This window comes from Phacochoerus africanus, chromosome 10, assembly GCF_016906955.1.
Source record: "Phacochoerus africanus isolate WHEZ1 chromosome 10, ROS_Pafr_v1, whole genome shotgun sequence".
Classification (NCBI taxonomy): Eukaryota; Metazoa; Chordata; class Mammalia; order Artiodactyla; family Suidae; genus Phacochoerus; species Phacochoerus africanus.
Window position 1 is genome coordinate 47706060 of NC_062553.1, and position 20471 is coordinate 47726530.

General features: G+C 44.2%; 1 protein-coding gene across 1 annotated transcript in view; it reads right to left on the minus strand.

Annotated features, from left to right (window-relative positions):
• C10H4orf45 (chromosome 10 C4orf45 homolog) overlaps window positions 1–20471 on the minus strand; it is a 57791-nt gene that overhangs the window by 4853 nt on the left and 32467 nt on the right. The window contains exon 4 of the mRNA XM_047798111.1: window positions 5467–5656. Within this exon, the coding sequence (XP_047654067.1) occupies window positions 5467–5656 (190 nt within the window). The remainder of the gene's footprint in view (window positions 1–5466; window positions 5657–20471) is intronic.

The window sequence follows — 20471 nt, forward strand, 5'->3', positions numbered from 1 at the left end:
AGGAAAAAAACAGGCTGTTAAGCGTAACTTCTGTAGTGACATAATACTGAATCCTGTTTTAAGTCTATGGGAAGAAGTAATAGTAGGTATTTCAAAATCCTTTGTGATTAAATGAAAATTTTGAGTGTTTTCCAGGTTCCCTTGAAAATCATGCCATTGATAAAGAACTTCCAGACACAGGTACATATCACAGGGCTTTTTGGTCCTGTTGGCTCCATTACCTCATTTAATCCTCACACCTGGATGAGGTGGGTAGTGCAATCGTTAATACTAGGTGTCAATGTGGTTAAGATATGGTCCCCAGATAGTTGATTGAAGCCTAGTGTGAGTGGTGCTGTGAGGGTATGTTTCAGATGAAATTAACATTTAGATGAGTAGACTCTGAGTAAAGCATAGTGTCCTCTGTGATGGGGACGGGCCTCTGCCAGTTCCTTGAGGGGTTCCTTCAGGGGAAACAGACTGAGATCCCCCTGGGGAGGGAGTTCTGCCTCCAGGCTGCTTCCACACCCTCGTCTGGGTCTCCTGCCCCCTGGCCAACGTGCAGATTTGGGACTTGCCAGCCTCCACAATCATGTGAACCAATTCCTTAATTCCTTAAAAGAAGGACGTCTTCTGTCTATCCATCCGTCTGTCCATCCATCCATCCATCCATCCTCCTGGCTGTCTTTCTCTGGAGAACCCTAACTCACACAGGTACTTAAGCTATCAGCCCGATGATGTAATGGGGACCCAAAATGAAGCTGAGAGTCAGAACATCTTCACACCAGGTTGTAGGAGGAGGACTTTGGAGCAAATATCCATAACACAGGGAACACCATAGACTTAAGAGTTTTCCCTTGAGGGCTGAGAGACAATTCACCCCATCTCTGGATATGTGCTGTGAAGGGATTGCTGAGGAAGAGGGGTGGAAGTTAGGACCACCACCCCCCCGCCGCCCCCAGAGATGACAGAGGATGAGGTAGCACTTCCTTCACAGTGGGAGGGAAGAGACTAACCCCTGTGCACAGCTGTCCTTGCCCTCTGTGTTCTTGGGGACCTCAGGCCATCGTCATCATCCCTTTCTCTCACCTTCTAGTTCCCTGGCTACTAAATGTTCTCCCATAAACACCTCTCCACTCTTCATGCTCAGTTTCTCCTTCCTTAACAATTGAGCGTCTTCTAAAGAGGCTTAGCAGCACTCACTTCTCTCATTTAGCACATGCCCCCCATCTCACAAAGCCTGCTGTCCATGCGTCTCCACCACCTCCTTCCACAGCAACTGAAGTCTTTCCGCGTGACCAGTACCCAGACTTGCTGAACTTACTTTTCTTGCATCCCAAATGCATCATCTTTTCTCCTTTCTCTTTGCCTTCTTTCAGTCCCTCATTTTTCATACCAAGGTGCCCTCCAAACTCACCTCTCTTTCAGAGCAACACTTCTAAAGAATCCTCTTCCAGTTTGATGTCTAAATAACCTCCCCCAAATGAAAGGCTAATCCCTGTCACTTCTCTTTAGAAGCTGGCCCAGAAAAATCCAAGTCCCTCCACACCTGGCCCCTCTCCTCTGGCCTCAGCACCCAACACCCCCCTTTGCAGGCTGATGGTTATCCAATCTCATTGGACCACGCACCCTTCCACCATGGCGCTAGTTGATCACTGCCTTTGCCCTGTTACTTCATCCTGGTCTCCTGCTCCCCTTTGCTCCATCAAGTCCCTCCTGTTCCTGGCTGAAAATGAGCTCGGGGCAAATCCGCCAGCACCTTGCAACTCGGGGTCCCCGAACCAGCCACAGCTGCCTTGCCTGGGAGCTTGATGGATGCGCAGGATCTCGAGCCCCTTCCCAGACCCACTGAATCAGAATCCACATGTTAATGCGATCCCCAGACAATGGGTCTGCACATAAAAATCGGAGAAGTACTGCCCTCACACCCAATGTGAATGAGTGAATGGGTGAGGGAAAGAATGTATCAGTCACTGAGATTATGTCCATGTTTTGGAAGGAAAGGGAGCAATGGGGATATTTGCAAGCAGAGTAATGAAATAGAAATGGATGGCGATGTTGAACATCATAAATCTGACATAAATTTGACAGCACTTAAGTACCTATTATTTATGTGGAGAAAAAAAGGTCACCCAAAAAATCAAGATGGGAAAACAACAAATGTAATAGAAGATAGAATTTAAGAGACAGTTTGTGATTTTAAAGAAGAAATTTGGGGAAACAAAGAAATGGTTTAGAAATTTTCCCAATTGATTTCCAAAAACTTTGTAAGAGCATTTGGGGTAATGTATACAAGAATGATATATACTGTTAAACACCATAAATTGTGCTCTTAGAAACTCTTAAAAATTAATCTCTAAACTTAGTTTATAAATCCAAACTCAAGAGCATGAATACAAAATACCCCCATTTTCAACCATCTATCTTGATGAGAAAGCATTGTGATAATTGTGTATAGATTTACACATTTAAAGTCTCCCCCAAGTCCCCCAAAACCGCTGACGTTTTGTTTTTCCAAAGCTGCTTCCAGGATGTGGTTCTGATTCCTGCAGCATGAAAATGGCAGGTGTGCGGCATCTCAGGTGAATATAGAAACAAGGCACGCATGTGGGCTGATGTAATGCCAAAGGCCTACCTCATTGGCAGCATTATACACATTGTACTCATGATTTTCTTTTGAATTTATAATTTACTCCAAGCTGTTTTCCCAGAAGAAAGTTTATGTAGAGTGGGGGGAAGGCTTGAGTACCTACTGATGTATCATCCATAAGAACCCTGTGGGATGGTCCAAAAACTGGACTTGGGGAACAAGTTCCTAAGGTATCTCTGGAATTTAGAAGAAAGCCTAGCTGGTAAAAAAGCTTATTTTGAATGATAGAGTGTTTTATTTACCTCTGGAAGGGAAGAGGTATGAACCAGTGGTTCATTACCCTACCAGTGATGAGTTAAACTCAAGTCAAGTGCCTCTTTGATGTGATACCCTAAGGATGGCATGACAGCATTCACCTTAGGATTCCTGCCCCAAACACATCACCTGAGAAAATGTCAAGTAAACCCTAATTAGAAGGTGTTCTATAGAACTGGTCCAAGCCCTTCAAGAATGTCAGACCAAAGCTGAGGAACTGTTCTGAATTGAATGAGAATAATGAAAACTGAGAACCAAATGTAATACATGATCCTGGTCAGATCCTGGATCAGGGAAAATAATGAATGACATCGTTGGGTCAATTAATAAAATTTGCTTATGAACTATAGGTGAAGTAATATTGTATCAGTGCTAAATTTCCTGAATCTTATCATTGTACCATCATTATGTGAGGATATCCTTGTTCTTAGAAAGTGCACCCTGAAATATTTAGGGGTAAAGCAGCCTTCAAATGGTTCAGTAAAAACAAATGTGTGTGTGTGTGTGTAGAAAGAAAGCATTAAAGCAAATAAAATGAACAATTAATGATGCTGGATAAGGAGTGTGTCAGTTCACTTTGTAGGGTTCTTGCACTTCTGAAAGTTTGAAATAATTTCAAAATCGGACTTTTTTCTCTTTTGGCCGCCCCATGGTATGTGCAGTTCTAGGGATCTGGCCAGGGATCCGATCTGAGCTGCAGTTGTGATCTACACTGGAGCTCCCACAACCCCAGATCTTTTTAACCCACTGTGCTCAGCTGGCCAGGAATTGAACCTGTGTCCTGGGGCTGCAGAGAGGCTGCCAATCTCATTGCACCACAGTGGGAACTCCCCAAATCAGTCTTTTAAGAGATGTTTCTAGTGCGCAAAAAAAATCTCAATTGGATTTAGTGAATGATAGGAGGTGGCATTTGAGAACATTTAATCCATGATTGATCTAAGCTCACACAAAATTACTTCAGTGGTAGAAAATATTTAATCCAAGTCTCCTCCTTACATATTGCAATAAATCTCATTTGGACCCAGCTCAAAATTCATACCACTCGGAGTTCCTGTGGTGGCTCAGCAGTAATGAGCCTGACTAGTATGCACAAGAAAGTGGGTTCGATCCCTGGCCTTGATCAGTGGAATGTGGATCAGCATTGCCATGAGCTGCACTGTATGTAGGTCGAAGACATGGCTGGGATGTGGTGTTGCTGTGGCTCTGGTGTAGGCTGGCAGCTACAGCTCCAATTTGACCCCTAGCCTGGGAACTTTCATATGCCATGAGTGCTGCCTTTAAAAAAAAAAAAAAATTTGGACCACATAGTAATGTCAGCAGCTGGCCTACTCCCTTCTTCAATGCAGAGCAATACCCCTGGGGAGCAGGAGTACCAAGGAGGACTTCCAAGGCTCCTCACAGAGTGTTTCCAATAGATGTACAATTAATTGTCAAGTGGAAAACTGCAAGTGAATCAGATCTCTGGTGACAAGGGTTAAGCAGTATTCTAGGGCAGTGGCAGATTCTCCAGTTGATCAAGGAGCCTCCCTCCACATAGGAACAGGAGTCTCTCAATGTAGCCAAGCTAGTCTCTTCCCTCCCTACCATGGGAGCTTGTCACACTCATTATTGAAATGATGGATGATTACAAAGTAGATTTGCTGTGGGATTGTGCAGAAGGACCTCAGGAAATTGTTGTTCATTAGAACATATGCTTACACAACCTACTGGACTCTCATGATAACTCTACAAAATATTCAGGACAAAGACTAATATCCCCCTTTGACTAATAAAAAAAGCCCACGTTGGTAAAAGTGATGCAACTTGTTCAAGAGTCCTAGATAGTAATGGGGGAAAAATGGAATTTGAACTGGTATATTCTTGTGTGTGTGTTTATTTACATTTTTTTATTATAATTGATTTACAATGTTCTGTCAATTTCTGCTCTACAGCAAAGTGACCCAGTTTTACATATATATAAACATATATATATATATATATATGCATTCTTTTTCTCATATGATCTTCTATCATGTTCCATCATGAGTGATAGGATGTAGTTCCCTGTGCTGTACAGTAGGACCTCATTGCTTATCCATTCCAAATGTAATAGTTTGCATCTACTAACCCCAAACTCCCAGTCCATCCCACTCCCTCCCCTCCCTCTTGACAACCACAAGTCTGTTCTCTATGTCCTTGAGTTTGTTTCTGGAACTGGTATATTCTTACTCTGCTAACCAGTCTGTGAGGTTTTAAGATAGGCTATACATTTACCTCCATTTCACAGGCTGAGAGTTTCCTCAGGTTTTAGAAACCAAGCAGATGGCCATTCTCTCCAGGTTAAACCATATGATAAATAAGTGGTCCTAAGGACTGAACCCCATACCACCTATCTTCTTTAGGTATTAAATGGGGAAAATGCCCACCTACCCACTGGATGGACATCACTGTGGAAATACAATATGAACTACAAACAATTTTGATAGATTAAAAGGAGCTATAGTACTGATTATTCATAGACTTACTATTAAATAGCATTATCTAATTCACGTTAAAACAGTTTGACATTTTCTATGATGATCCAGACAAGCAAATGATCATACCTCCTCCTTTTCTGGTAGCTTTGGCAGCTTGGGTGGTCTATATGCTCTTGGCAAGGCTGACTTGCTCTGCCTAAGGAGGATGGCCCATTTGGAATTTCTTTGATCGGTGTTCTCATAATCACCCATATGCCAGGCGACAGAACCACGACTGAAGCTTCCCTCTGCATCCATAATCGAAGGATTTGGTTGCCTGAAATAGGAGCACTTTGGTTGGTTCTCAGATTGGAAAGATGTTAGAAATAAGGCCACCAATAAGTTGAGATGTGTCTGTTTCTACTGTGGTTCATGGTGATTTCTAGCCACAGAGCTTGGGAAAAGCTGGGACCTGAGCCCCCAGCAGGTGTCCTGAGAAGTTTCTGGGCTCTTCCCCTCCAGTTCCCTGGACATACAGCTGCTGAAGACACAGGAAAGTAACTGCCCAGGTGGGCGCTTATCCAGGAAGCTGTTTGTTGATGTCGCCCCTGTACCGTGACTGCTCCTCACATCCTTCAAAGTCCTGAAGGCAAGTTCCTGGGAAGTTGGGGGTAGTGTAACTGAGGAGGGCCCTGTGAGGCTCCTGGGTACACAAGCCTTTCTGCGCCCTCCATTTCTTGTTTTTAGGGAATACACCTCAGCCTCCATGACCTTCCCTGAGTTCCAAAGGGCAGTTGCTAATCAGGGAAGGGAAGGGATGACTCTCCTGGGAGAAGCAGGCAAGAGACAATAGCGTAGCCTTGGGGCAGGGTCCTGGTTCCTCCTCAAGGAATATACACAAAATATCTGAGCTTTTCTGCAGAACTAAAACCCCCAGCAAGTGGAATAACTACCTGATGAAGCCTTCTTCATTCCAGGAAGAAGGAGGACTACCAGAACCAGATCTGGAGCCCCTAAATACCAGCTTTGAGAAATAATGCAAGCTTGCCTCTACCCTGATCCTCATCTGTGGCCCTATTTTCCACTCCCCAAACTATAAAACCACCTCCTAATCCTTTCCAAGGAGGGCATAGTCTTTAAGGCATTAGCCTCCTGTGGCCCCTTTTTCCTGGCAAAGCAATAAAGACATCTATTTCTTCTTCACCCAAAATTCTGTCTCTGCATTTCTATTTGGCAACAGCATAGAGGCCAAGTTTTGTCAACAGTAGCACAATCCGGCTAAGGCCTCATGGAACCCCCAAGTTCTCCTGTGGGACACACCTGCCAGGTTTGAGACTCAGGGGAATTCACGGAAACAAGCTTCATGATGGCAGACTCTGGCTTTGGACAGTGTGCCAGAGGGAAGATCCAGGCTTCATTCTCCTTCTTGATTCCAACACCCCACCCCTAACTTAGAATATCATCTAAGGACTGCTTTCCCATTGTAAAGGGTCAGGTCTGGGGAAGAGACAAAAAGAATTGAAGTGTTAGGATTTACTGTCTCATCTGTAAGGCTGCTGTCCCTGGACAGAGCTCTTGGGACTTCTTCCTTTGTGTGTGTGTGTGTGTGTGTGTGTTTGTGTGTGTGTGTGTGTGTTTTAGGGCCACATAGTGGTGTATAGAAGATCCCAGGCTAGGGGTCGAATCAGAGCTGTAGCTGCCGGCCTATACCACAGCCATAGCAACGCGGGACCCAAACTGCGTCTGTGACTACACCACAGCTCACGGCAACTCTGGATCCTTTAACCCACTGAGCGAGGCCAGGGATTGAACCTGCATCCTCATGGATACTAGTTAGGCTCATTACTGTTGAGCCACAATGGGAACTTCTAAGGGCTTCTAATCCCCAAACCCCTACAGTTGGATGCCCAGGGCCTCTTGGCCATTGTAAAGCTTCCTTCCTAGACCTATTGGCTACCGCAGTCCTCTGGGTCAAGATTCGGGGCAGGTCTGCACAGCCTCTCACTCGTTCAAGAGCATCGCACCCAGCAGAAGCACAGGGGGCCACAGCAGAAGGACAAGGTCCCTGTTAGCACAGAGCTTAAATACCGGTGAGGGGCAACCCATAAACAGAGAAGTAAGTCAAATAAAGGGAAATGAGCATGAAGAAAAGCAAAGCCAGGTGAGTCCTAGAAAAGGCCAGGCATGCTGTTTTGCAAGGGTGGGCAGGAGGGAGGCAGCACTGGAGCAGATCTGAGTGGAGGGGGAGCTACAACTCTGGGGTCGCCAGCCCCTTCCTCCTTCCCCACAACCACAGAGCACATGTAACCCTCCAGCAAATCCACAGGTCAGAGACCAAGCTACCCAGCACAGCGCGGAGGGGGGTGTGGTTTGGTTGCTGTCTGCTTCCCTCTGTTTCTTGTTCCAAAGCCCCATCCACGTGGGCCCCTGGGACGGTCTCCACCCAGCCCTGCTCTTGGGACAAAGATCTCTGAGCTCCCAAATGCCGCTCCCCCCTCCACTGCCACCCTGACAAACTCGAGACTATTACGGTCCTAAAACAGAGCTGAGGCTTAGTGAATCTATGATGGATGGAGGATGAAGGAGAGGATCAAAGCTGAAATACTTTAAGGTCCTCTACCCTCCCTCCCATGGCCCACACCTCCTGCTTCTGCAGCCATTCCCCTCCCACCAGGGCAGGTGTGCAGGAATGGACCCTATAGCCTGCTGTGTATGAGTTTTCTTATTCACAGAGCAACAGCTGGGAATCTTTTCAAGAAACTGTAAATGGGAAGGTAGCTACTGGTTAGAATCTGGAACAGGCATTGCTTACCATTTACATTAGCTTGATTCAGAGGAAAACCACATCATGAGAATGTGCCACATTTTCTTTAAAAGAATATATGACAGAAGTAATTCTCCTGAATAGTTTCCAGAAAGGAAAATCCTTGCATGTAGTTAGTCTTCATTTAAATACTAAAATATTTAATAATCCTCTCTTTCAAATTCCTATGGCCCTGAATCTTGCATCATCAGGAGCAATGGAAAGTTAATGATTAGTTGTAATTCAATGATTTTGAAGATTTTTTTTCTTTTTATCTGTGGCATATGGAAGTTGCTGGGCTGGGAGTGGAATCAGAGCTATAGCTGCCTGTCTACACCACAGCCACAGCAAGGCAGGATCTGAGCAGTGTCTGCAGCCTGTAGCTCCCAGCAACGCCTGATCCTCAACCCAATGAGCAAGGCCAGGGATCGAGCCCATGTCCTCAAGGATACTGATGGTGTTTATAACAACTGAGCCACAATGGGAATTCCCAGATTTTAAAGATCTTATGGAAAGGATGGCCACATCAATTATGGAGAGTTACATACACTATGCAGAGCTTACAAATGAGTAAGTTAAGAGGTAAAACAAGGAGCAGGAGTTTGGGCTCTGAATGGTTTGGAGCTGGAATGTCAGGCCATCAGTAATGGTTTTGGTGTTGGGTACAAATGCACAATAGCCACAATAGCAGCAAACACACACACACACATCCCCCAAAAAGAGATGTAATTTTTTTTTTTTAAGAGCTGCACCCATGACATATGGAAGTTCCCAGGCTAGAGGTCAAATCAGAGCTGCAGCCACTGGCCACAGCCACAGCAATGTGGGATCCAAGCCACATCTGCAGCCTACATCACAGCTTACAGCAATGCAGATCCTTAACCCACTGAGAGGAGCCAGGGATCGAACCTGCGTATTCATGGATACTAGTCTAGTTCATTACTGTTGAGCCAGATAGGAATTCCCAAACACTGCATTCTGTTCTGTGTTGCTGTTAGTTCATTGTGATGGTTCTGAGCTCAAAAGAGATGTACAGCAGGCAGATAGCTATAGGTATGAGCAGAGAAGGGGAGCATGGGGCCACATGGCACGAAACCACACGTCATATAAACATCAGGGTCCAGGAGCAGACAAAGAAAAGCAGGAACCTCCAGACTGACAGGAAATCACACATTCTAGGGTGATAAGTGCCCTGGAGGCAGACAAAGAAAGGTGGAAAAGGGGCTCGAATGTCCATCTTTGGAATGTAACCTGTTGCTCATTATGCCCTCATTACAATAAAATCATAATAAAATTATCTATGCAGGTAGAGTGTCCATCATGCACCAAGCCATGACACTTCCAGTCAAAGCTAAATAAGGACACAAATCCCTCTCCCCTTTGGGAAGGTGGAACTGGAATGAAAATTAAGGAATATGATCCCCAAACCCGTCCTTCTCAGTGAATATCCCGCCCATGCAATTGGATGCCCCTTAGAACTAGCTCCAGAGAAACGCAGAGTAGCTGCTGGCCTCTCTTTAAGAGGTGTATTTCTCATTTAAGTAAATCCTCACTGTTTGCCTCATTTCTGAATTCCTTCTGCGAGGAATGAGAACCTAACCTTCGGGAACAGACGGACACCAAAACTGCCATGCACATGATTCACATCTCCATCCACCCTTGTCGAGCTGGCTGCCAAGTCTCACAGAGTCTTTCTCTAAATCGTCTCTCCATCCTCACCTCTCACTCAGGCTTATTGCAATTTTACCTAAACTGCCTTCCTTCTCTGCTCCACCCACTCTGCAAACAACTTTCAACAGCTATCCCTTGCCAAGTATTCTTTCTAACACAGAGACAATTATATCGCTTCCTTACTTAAAAATCTGAAAACAACATTATGTCACCGAGAGATCTGAACACATCTTTCATCTGGAACTCAAAACACTACATTCTAGAGCCCCTATAGTGCAATCTCGGTTTCACCTCCCCACCTTACCCCTCCCAAAACAACGCCTGGTGCTTCAGCCACACCAGAAAAGCAGGCACCCCCTCAGCACTCCAGGAAGGTTCACTCCTCTGTGACTTTGTGTATGCAGTTCTTTAGGGCTGGAATTCCTTTCCAGGCTCCACCTCCATGCTTTCCTGTTGATTTCCGCCCAGCCTTAAAAACTCAGCTGGAGTTAGATTTCCTGCAAAGCATTCCTGATTGGCTCCCTGCCCCTCACAATGGATCACAATTGGTAACCTTCTTTGTCCACATACTGTTCACATCTATTACCCTTGATATCTTCCTATTGTCATTCACCCTCATACATCCATGGATAAAAGGAAGGGACTGTGTCATACTGTTTTTGTGCCTTCGTCTAGCAGAGTTCATGATATAGAACACATTTCCAGACAAGTTTGTTCTATCAAGAAACCAAAAGATGGAGTTCCTGTCATGCTTCAGCAGTAATGAAGCCAACTAGTATCCACGAGGACGTGGGTTCAATCCCGGGCCTTGCTTGGTGGGTTAAGGACCTGGTATTATTGTGAGTTGTGGTGTAGGCCGCAAATGCGACTTGGATCCCATGTGGCTGTGGCTGTGGTGGAGGCCTGCAGCTGCAGCTCCGATTTGACTCCTGGCCTGGGAACTTCCATATGCCTCAGGTTCAGCCTTAAAAAGACAAAAAAGAAGAAGGGAAGGAAGGAAAGAAAGAAGGAAGAAAGAAACCAAAAGATGTTCTGTCCTTACCTCCAGCCAGAGAGCCTGTGAAGCACATGTCATGGAGGGTTTGCAGGGAGATGGGACTGAGTTCAAGTTCACAACCTCTTTTGCTCTTTGAAATGTTTAAGCTGGGAGCATGTAATTATTTTAAATAATAAAAGATGTCCAAATTTTCCTTAAAAACTTGATTATTTGGGAAATGATCAAAAATTTTTTCCTAGCAGGCTGGACAGCAGAGAAGTGGGGTGAGAAGATAAAAGAGACTCTAGCACCAAGTTAGGAAATGACAGGCAGGGACCGGCTTCTATAACTGTCTAAAGCCGATGGGACAAACTTAACTTTCCTTTGGACCCTTATGCCAGAAAAAATACTCCATGTGGCTGAAGAGGGGCCCTGCCAGGGCAGTGCTCTTCTTGGTCTTCCAGGCCTTTTTGTCTGAGCCGGGCCTGCAGGGACTCCGGGTGGCCACTTTGATTCATGACCCAACTATTCAATGAACTCTCAGTGTGTTGGTGAAATACCGGCCTTGAATTCCTATGTTTACTTAAATTGATCAAAGCCGACAATTATTCTAGAGACTGACCACTGGCATCCATCTAGTCCAGGAGCAAAGCTTTTTCTCCTGTTTGGACAACTTCTGGGTTCCCTCTGGTTGAGTAAAAATAGTTCAAATAAGTGCTGAAATGACTGTTGTCTGGACTCCAAAGTTAGGGAAACAAATTGCTAACTGTTGAAGTCCCTGTGAGTCAGTCTAGTTGCCTAAGATATACTGTGACGACCGTTATTCACTTGAGAGTCAATGGAGAAAGATGTGGAAACTTCCCGTTGGGCTCAGCATTTTCTTTGCAGCATGGTACAGTGATGTAACCCTGTGCCTTTCTAGCCTGTGAAGAGGCCTGGGCCGTACCTGCATCATGACTTAAAGGCATGACTGTTTTCCTAGCAAGCTAGTTCCCCTGAATATTTGCTTTCTTGCAGGATCCTTGATTTCTGCTCCAAAAGTGTTCACAAGCCATTGAGGGCACATGGGAACTTTGGAGAAACACATATAGGAATCTTTGGCTGGATCTGGGCTTTTGGGGAGAACAGGACTTCCCTCCATTATTGTCTCTATGGAATATGGGCATCTATACATACTCTACAGATAAAGTCAACATCTACCAAGGTATTAAAAAGACGTTTAAAACTACAGTTTCTTCTTCTAAACTGGCCTTCTGCAACTATGGAGTGGGTGTTACTTCTGACCTAGGTAGCCATGTGTCATATGATTTCAGACATATAGCAGGCTTCCTCCAGTGCACCCAGTCATAGAGGCCACATAAAGCATCATTACCTGGGCCTTCCCAAAAGAACTTATCCCGAAGGGGTCACATCACAGAGGTGGACATGGGGAAATTGAGGGTGCTGGAGGTTGGTGTTCACTGTGTCTTCATTTAGTTAAGAAAGACCTCATTTTGGGAGATCCCATCATGGCTCAGCGGAAACGAATCTGACTAGCATCCATGAGGATGCAGTTTTGATCCCTGGCCTCGATCAGTGGGTTAAGGATCTGGCATTACTGTGAACTGTGGTGTAGGTCACAGATGGGCCTCAGATCTGGCATTGCTGTGGCCACGGTGTAGGCCGGCAGCTGTAGCTCCAATTGGACCCCTAGCCTGGAAACTTCCGTATGCTGCAGATGCGACCCTAAAAAAAAAAAAAGGAAGAAGAAGACCTCATTTCATAGCCACTGACCTTCCTATCACCCTACTCTATAAAATCATATGTGAGGATGTTGCGTCTCACTTTCAAACAACACCATCTTAATCCTCTGGAATAACACTTATTTGATCCTGGATCAACAGCTGTCACGGAGATTAAAAATATGAAATTATCTTGATATTTCATATTTGGACAAAAAGTGGGTGTACTACTATATTTAGCAATTCTCATTAGAGAAAATTGTAATGCAAATAGAATTTATCCTAGGTTGGTGGTTGCCCAGGAGAATGAGTGGAAAGAGACTTATTTAAGAGGCTAATTCATAGTAATTCATACCCAAAGCTGCTTTTAAAGACTTGTCTGGAAGATGTGTGCCAAGCTCGCTTGTTTAATGTTCGGTCTTCAAGATGCTAGGGAAAATCAAGGTTCTTTCTGAGTATTGACTTAATCAGTTTATAAGTCCAACATTAAATGTAACTGAATGATGAGGGCAAGATGAGGTGATGAAGCCTCAAAGATGCAGAAGATGGAGTTCCTATTCTTGGCCCAGTGGTAATGAACCTGATAGTACCCATGAGGATGAGGGTTCAACCCCTGGCCTTGCTCAGTGGGTCAAGGATCTGGTGTTTCTGTGAGCTGTGGGGTAGGTTGCAGACAAGGACTGGATCCCAAGTTGCTGTGGCTGTGGCGTAGGTTGATCCCTATCCTGGGAACTTCCATATGCCGTGGGTGCAGCCCTAAAAAAGACCAAAAAAAAAAAAAAGATGCAGAAGCCACTTGCATTGTGATCCTGTCCTTCAGGCAACAAGAGTCTGAGCTCAATTTTTTTTGAACAGACATTAGTATATGTTGGGCAGTGTCTCGGTCTCTGGAAACCACACAAAAAGCTAACAGTCTAGGTAAGGTAGATACACAGCAAGAGATCAAAACATCAGTCCATGAAAAAACAATTGCTTACTTGCTGCTACACTTGTGTATGAGTCAATGGCTACAAAGATGTTTTTGATTCTAATAAACTTCCATTGTTAATCATTCATGATGCAATGCAGAAGATGCATTTTTATACCTGTTTGAATCTTCTATTCTTGTTTAGTAATTCTCCCCTTACCCAAATAGCAAAAATGCCTACAATCAACTTTACATCATGAACAATTCAAAAACTTATTCCATGGGTCTGCATATCTGTAGGCACAATTTTTTTTTTAAATTTATTTTTAGAGTCGCGCCAGCAGCATATGGAAGTTCCCTGGCTAGGGGTTGAACTGGAGCTGCAGCTGCCAGCTTATGCCACAGCCACAGCACCTTGGGACCTGAGCTGCATCTGCAACCTACACCACAGCTCATGGCAACGCCAGATCCCCAACCCACTGAACAAGGCCAGGGATCGAACTTGCATTCTCATGAATACTAGTCAGGCTTATTACCACTGAACCACTATGGAAACTTCCTAGGCATAAATTATTTTGCAAAGTAGATAGGATTATTTATATTTATAAATAAGACTGTGTAATTCAGATTAACATGAAACATACCGTCTCAAGGATGAAAATGAATTTGCTTCCCAAAGAAGAAAACACAAGAGGCAACTCCCCAAATTCCCAGTGTAACTATTTTAGATGTAAGAATATTGCTTGAATGCTATTTTTAAAAGACAGGAGGATATAACCAAACATGAGAATATTTGGAGTTCCTGCTGTGACACAGTAGGTTAAGGACCCAGCGTTGCAGCAGCTGTGGTGCAGGTCACAGCTGTGGCTTGGATTTGATCCCTGGCCCAGGAATGTCCATATGCCATGAGTGTGGCCATTTAAAAGAAAAAAGTTTATTTTTCTTTCAAGAAGAAAAATCCCCCTCTCTCCTGCTTTCTTCATGTAGGAGAGCATATAAGGCATGTGCAGTTCTGTGAAATTATACACCCCATATGCTTCAAACCTCGAGTGGTAATTCTTTTAGTGTGATTTATCGTTTTTATTCTGTAGGAAACAGAACCACTGTATTTGAAAGTCTTGTTAAATATTCTACCACTGTACTCAAGTTAAGAATTAATTGGAACAAGAGAGGTCTTGCATGACCCTAAGGGAACACTTCCTTACTTGGCCAGATTGTCTTCCCTGAGCTCCAGAAGGTGAAAAATGCTGTTCTTGCTACAGTGATGTCACCAGCACATGGCTGGTTGCCCTTGTGGGCACCAGCTGGGCTTCCAGTCACGTGGGTCGTGTGGCTGAAATCAAATGTGTTGTCTTCCAATGCCAAATAACACACTCAAAATCTTCTAGTTGCCAAGAGTTTGCCCAAGACACCTAGAGGTGTTAACTGATTTTTGTTCAGTTCTTTGAATGATTTCTATGAAGTGATGCTCACTCGTGCACATTGCCGCAGGGGCAGCTGTCCAAAATCCTACAGGAATGCAGCTTATGACACCGACCAGGGTCACATAGGAGGGATGCTGAAGGCCATTCCTGATGTTGCTGGAGATAAGGGAGGTTTCCCCTAAGATGTTCAGGAAGTCCTGCCAATTTCCTGATTGCCGGCTACCTTGCCCTGCTGGGGCTTCCCAGGCATCACTTGCCTTTTTGTGTCAGGATCAGAAAACAACGAGGGGAAGAAAGGGGAGGAGCACTTATTTCAGCTGCGTGATGGCAACCCAGGGGAAGGTTGGTTAGGAGACTATAGCAATGTTGACTCAATTTAGTTTTGGACAAGTTTATCCAGAAGGCAAACTTGACTTTCTTGAATTAAGGATAAAGTTGATACAATTTAGTTTTATATACTCTGGAACTGAAAGATACAGAAAAACAGACTAAATAAAGGTCCCCCAGCACCTGTCACCCAATTTCGAACACTATCAATTTATAGCCAATCTCATTCAATCTCTATCTCATGTACTAGTCCTACTCCCTGCCAGGATATCAACTCCCAAAGATGTAAATATCCTTCTTCTTAACATTATCAGAATACCCTTATTTCTCTTAAAATTTTAATAATTTCACCAAGCAAGCAGCATTCCAAATTCTGGTTGTCTCATCAATTTTATGATTTTTTTAAACAGCCCATTTGTTAAAAACAGAAAATGAGTAAGTTCTCACCTGCAACTAGTTAAGTCTTTTAAGTTTCCTTTAATACATGGATACTCTTTCGTCTCTCTTCTCCACCTCCTCCTCCTAGTAATTCTTCCTCCTCATCTTTCTCCTTCTCACTGTTTATTAAATGAACACATTTTTTAAATGTTGTTTCCATCTGTCCTATGAAATTTCCTACAATCTTTTTCTGACAATACATCCATGTCGTCATGTAATATTTTCTGTTGTCACTTTCCTTGTTTTTGTTTTGTTCTGTTTTTTATTTTTAGGGCCACACATGCAGCATAGGGAAGTTACCAGACTAGGGGTTAAATCTGAGTTGCAGCTGCTGGCCTACACCACAGCCACAAGCCATGCCAGATCCAAATTGCATCTATGACCTATGCCGCAGCTTGAAGCAATGCCAGATCCTTAACCCACTGAGCAAGGCCAGGGATCGAACCCACATCTTCATGGACACTATGTTGGGTTCTTAACCCACTGAACCACAATGAGAACTCCTCTACCATCATCTTATTTCTTATACACTGTTGGTTGGATTTAGAGCCTTGATCTAAGTCAGGCTGGGCTCCGAGGCAAGACCAGCACATTAATTTGCTCTGGCCGCCCTACCACGGGCCACAGATGGGTGGCTAGACAGCAGAGAGGGTAGTCCAAGATCTAGCAGTCGGCAAGGTTGGTTTCTCTTGAGGCTGTTCTCCTTGACACGCAGATAGCCGCTTTCTCCTTGAGTCTTTATGTGGTCTTTCCTCTGTATGCACCTGTGTTCAGACCCCCTCCTCTTACAAAGACACCAGTCGGATTGGATTGGGGCCAGACCTGATGACCTCATTTTAATTGAATTACCTCTTTGAAGACTCTGTCTTTAAACAGTCACATTTGAAGGTCCTAGGGGTTTAGAACTTCAACACGTGGATTTTGGGGGTGAACAATTCATCCCGTAATAACTTTCCAGGTGGTCATGAGCTCATCCATCAGGAGGAACGTAATACTGGATTGTTTGTCTTGTTGTGGTTTTGACAGCCACTGATGATCTGTGCCTAGAATCATTCCTTTGAGTTTGCAAAATGATGATGTCTTAATTCTGTTGTTCCTTCTTTATGTATCAGATGAATTACTTTGATTTTTTTAAAAAAAGTCACTTGATCTTCTATTTGGCGTGCAGTGGTACAGTTTGTATTGGAAAGGCAGAATTAATATTTGGTTCTTTCCTTTTATTTACTCTTTTTTCAGAATAACAGTTTGGTTCATTGGTTCATCCAATGTGATTAGTTAGTTGCAGGTTTATTTTTTGTCTTTTTAGGTCTGCACCCATGGCATATGGAAGTTCCCAGGCTAGGGGTTGAATCAGAGCTACAGCTGCCAGCCTACACCACAGCCACGGCAACAACATATCTGAGTCAAGTCTGCTACCTACACTGCAGCTCATGGCAATGCCAGATCCTTAACCCACTGAGTGAGGCTGGGGATCAAACCCGAGTCCTCATGGATACTAGTCAGGTTCATTACCACTGAGACACAACTGGAACACCTAGTTGTGGTTTTTTAAGTGACACTGTGAACTCATGTTCATGTACATGTATATGAAGGTGTGATGTGTATTAATCCACTACGTTTATGACCCTTCCCTCAGGTTGTCCTATTTTTAGCAGTGGGAATCTCTTCAAGCTTGGCTCCCTGGTCCCTAAGACAGGACTGTAGTCATCTTGGAGAGCGTCTTTGTCTAGTGTGGCATGACTGCTAGGCTCACGTTTTCCACTTCCTTCTCCAGATCCAAGAAGCTCCCATTACTTTTAGTCGAACAGGTATTTGAGGAGAAGAGTCTGGGCCCTAGAGGAGCTCACAGCTCCCATAGTTCTTACATCTTGGCCCCTATAGTGAGCAGGACTATGAAAAAAATCTATGTAAACATACTCATACATGTATGTACATACATGTCTTCCAATCACATTCAGGTTTGCTTTATCTTAACATCAGCATTTCCTTTCTCCCACTCCAAGAATCCTGGTCTCAGCCTCGGCAGGAATGAATGAATAAGAACAACATGTTATTGCCTGTTTGCTTTTCCCCACAACAGAGTCAGAGTAACACAACTAACAGCAAGATTTTTGCAGCTCTCTTATCCTTAGATTGGTATGCAAATTATGTGCTTTAAAGTCCCTGGGAATATTTCCTCTCTGTGGGTTAAGCCATCAACCGGGTGCATATTTAGGGTTTTTTTTTTCATTTTATATTTAAATGAATTTATTTGATACATAAGAGCTAAGATACAAGGTGTAGATCTTCTAGGTAAGACATGCACATGGTTTCAAAGTCAAACTGAGCATGGCCCCAGCATCTTATAGCCGCAGCATCACTTTCCTGTTTTTCTCTTGTCACCATATGTGTCGAAGGCAGAGAGAGGGATGGGCTGTGGTGGCACGTTTGGAAGAGGAGGCAATGCCTGAATCATGTCTTACTGAACAGCTGCAAAGAATGACTGAGATTCTGGGAGAAGCTGTCTGGAAGGCCTTAGTTCTGCTCAGGGAAGAAAACATTTGTTCCGCCACCCACCATGTAATTCTTCTTTGAATTTTAATGAGTTAACCTTTGGGCTGCTAGACAGAAAACAGCCACACTGTTCTGGTTCAGCCTTGCCATCTCTACGCTTTGCTGGAGAGGCTGGAAGTGAAAAGTTTTTGTCAAACGTATGCTAATGAGCTCCAAGGTCTAGATGTGTGAAGTTTCATCTCTAAAATTACAGCATTTTGGAATCTAAATATAGCCACTCTAGAAGCTTGCTCCCACCCCTCCTTCAAGCTCAGGGGAACTTATGGAGCCTTGCTGATCCTTCCCCAGCCTGTAGATTCCCCATGTCTGTTTCCATGGCATCCGCTAAAATATTCCAATGACAAACAGTCATTGGTACACTTTGTCTAAACATGGCAGCAAGCATGGTGCCAGGCACAAACAGGTCATCAATAAATATTGGTTGATTAGAGTTCTCCTGTGGCACAGCAGGTTAAGGATCCAAGTTGTCACTGCAGTGGCTTGGGTTCGATTCTTGGCCCCGGGGAGTTTCCACATGCCATGGGTGCAGCCAAAAAAGTTGTTGATTTAATATTTCTATCACTGCATTCAAACATACTCTAGTATAATTATTTGTTTAGGTGTTTCTTTCCCCCAAATGTTTTTTTGGAGGCAGAAACTGTGTCTTATTTCCTCTGTGCTACACTTGTCCAAGGTTTGGATGAAATAGAGAACCAAAGTGATACTGCTGAAAACTGAATTAGGATAATAGAGGATAAACCCAATGTCCTCTCGAGACTCACATTACAAGTATGAGGCCACATCTGAAGATAATGAATAACATCCTCGTAAACTCTCAGCTGCAGCTTTAATGCAACAGTCTGACCTCTGTATTCTCAGACTGCAAATCAGCATAATATGAATGTTCCTGTTTATTCTATTCCACAGTGTATTATTTCACTTTTTTTTTTTCCTGTCTTTTGAGGGCTGCACCTGCAGCATATGGAAGTTCCCAGGCTAGGGGTCGAATCAGAGCTGCAGCTACCTGACACAGCCACAGCCACAGCCACAGCAATGCAGGATCCTTAACCCCTAAGCATGGCCAGGGATCGAACCCACATCCTCATGGGTACTAGTCGGGTTCATTACCACTGAGCCATGACAAGAACTCCTATTATTTCACTTATAAAGCAGTTAATTGTTTAGTCCATCTGGCATTTATTTTATTGATGTTATGACATATAGATGAAATCTTACTTTTTGGAACAAGTTAGGCTGTTGCCCAACTTTTCTGATCCTATATCCAGGTGGATAAGTCTTACCTAGAAGGATCAGGTAACCTTGCTGGTGTGAACACGTGCCCTCCAGCCCCACGAGGCCTTTTGTACTCACACAACGGTGATCTTCTCACATATCCTTGTGTGCGGCCTCCCCACTCCAACAGCTGCTCAATACCTCCCTTGTTTCCTCAAGACCTACTCCCATCTCACTCCCACAGCATTCCTCAGTCCTCATAGGACCGAGCTTTGTACCACAGTCGATGAACCACTGAATTGTACACTTAAAAATGATTAAAATAGGGGAGATCTACTGTGGCACAGTGGGTTAAGAATCCAACAGCAAAAGTTCTCATTGGTGGCTCAGAGGGTTGAGAACCCGACTAGTATCCATGAGGAAGAGGGTTTGATCCCTGGCCTTGATCAGTGGGTTAAGGATCTGGTGTTGCTATGATTGTGGTGTAGGCCGGCAGCTGCAGCTCTGATTTGACCCCTAGCCTGAGAATCTCCATATGCCATGGGTGTGGCCCTAAAAAAACAAACAAACAAATAAAGAATGTGACTGCAGTGGCTTTGGTCATTGCAGAGGCCAGTTTGGACCCTGGTGGCAGCTGCAGTGGATTAAAGGATTCAGTCCCTGGCCCAGGAACTTCCATATGCTATGGGTGTGGCCATAAAAACAACTTTAAAAAATGATTAAGATAGACATTTTAATGTTAGGTATATTTTACTCTCATAGAAAAAATCCACAAAAAGACTTCATGGAGAACACCAAGGCCCCAGGGTCTAAGCTCCTTCAACCACCACCATCAACTCCCACCCCACCTGTATAAACCAGGAAACCCCATCTCCTTCCTTCAGCCTCTGGGGATGAGGGGGCCTTTTTCCTTCTCCAGGGCCCCACATCCACCTGCGTCCTCAAGCACACAGCTGCATCACCAAATACCCCAGCAGGTTCCACAGCATCCTGTTCTGGATAACGTGTCTCCCAGCCTGAAAAATCTCACATGGGAGCCCTCATCGCTCTAATTACTCTTCCTATTTTCTTTACTTCTTTTTTTGTTTTTTTTTAAGGGCTGTACTTGTGGCTTATGGAA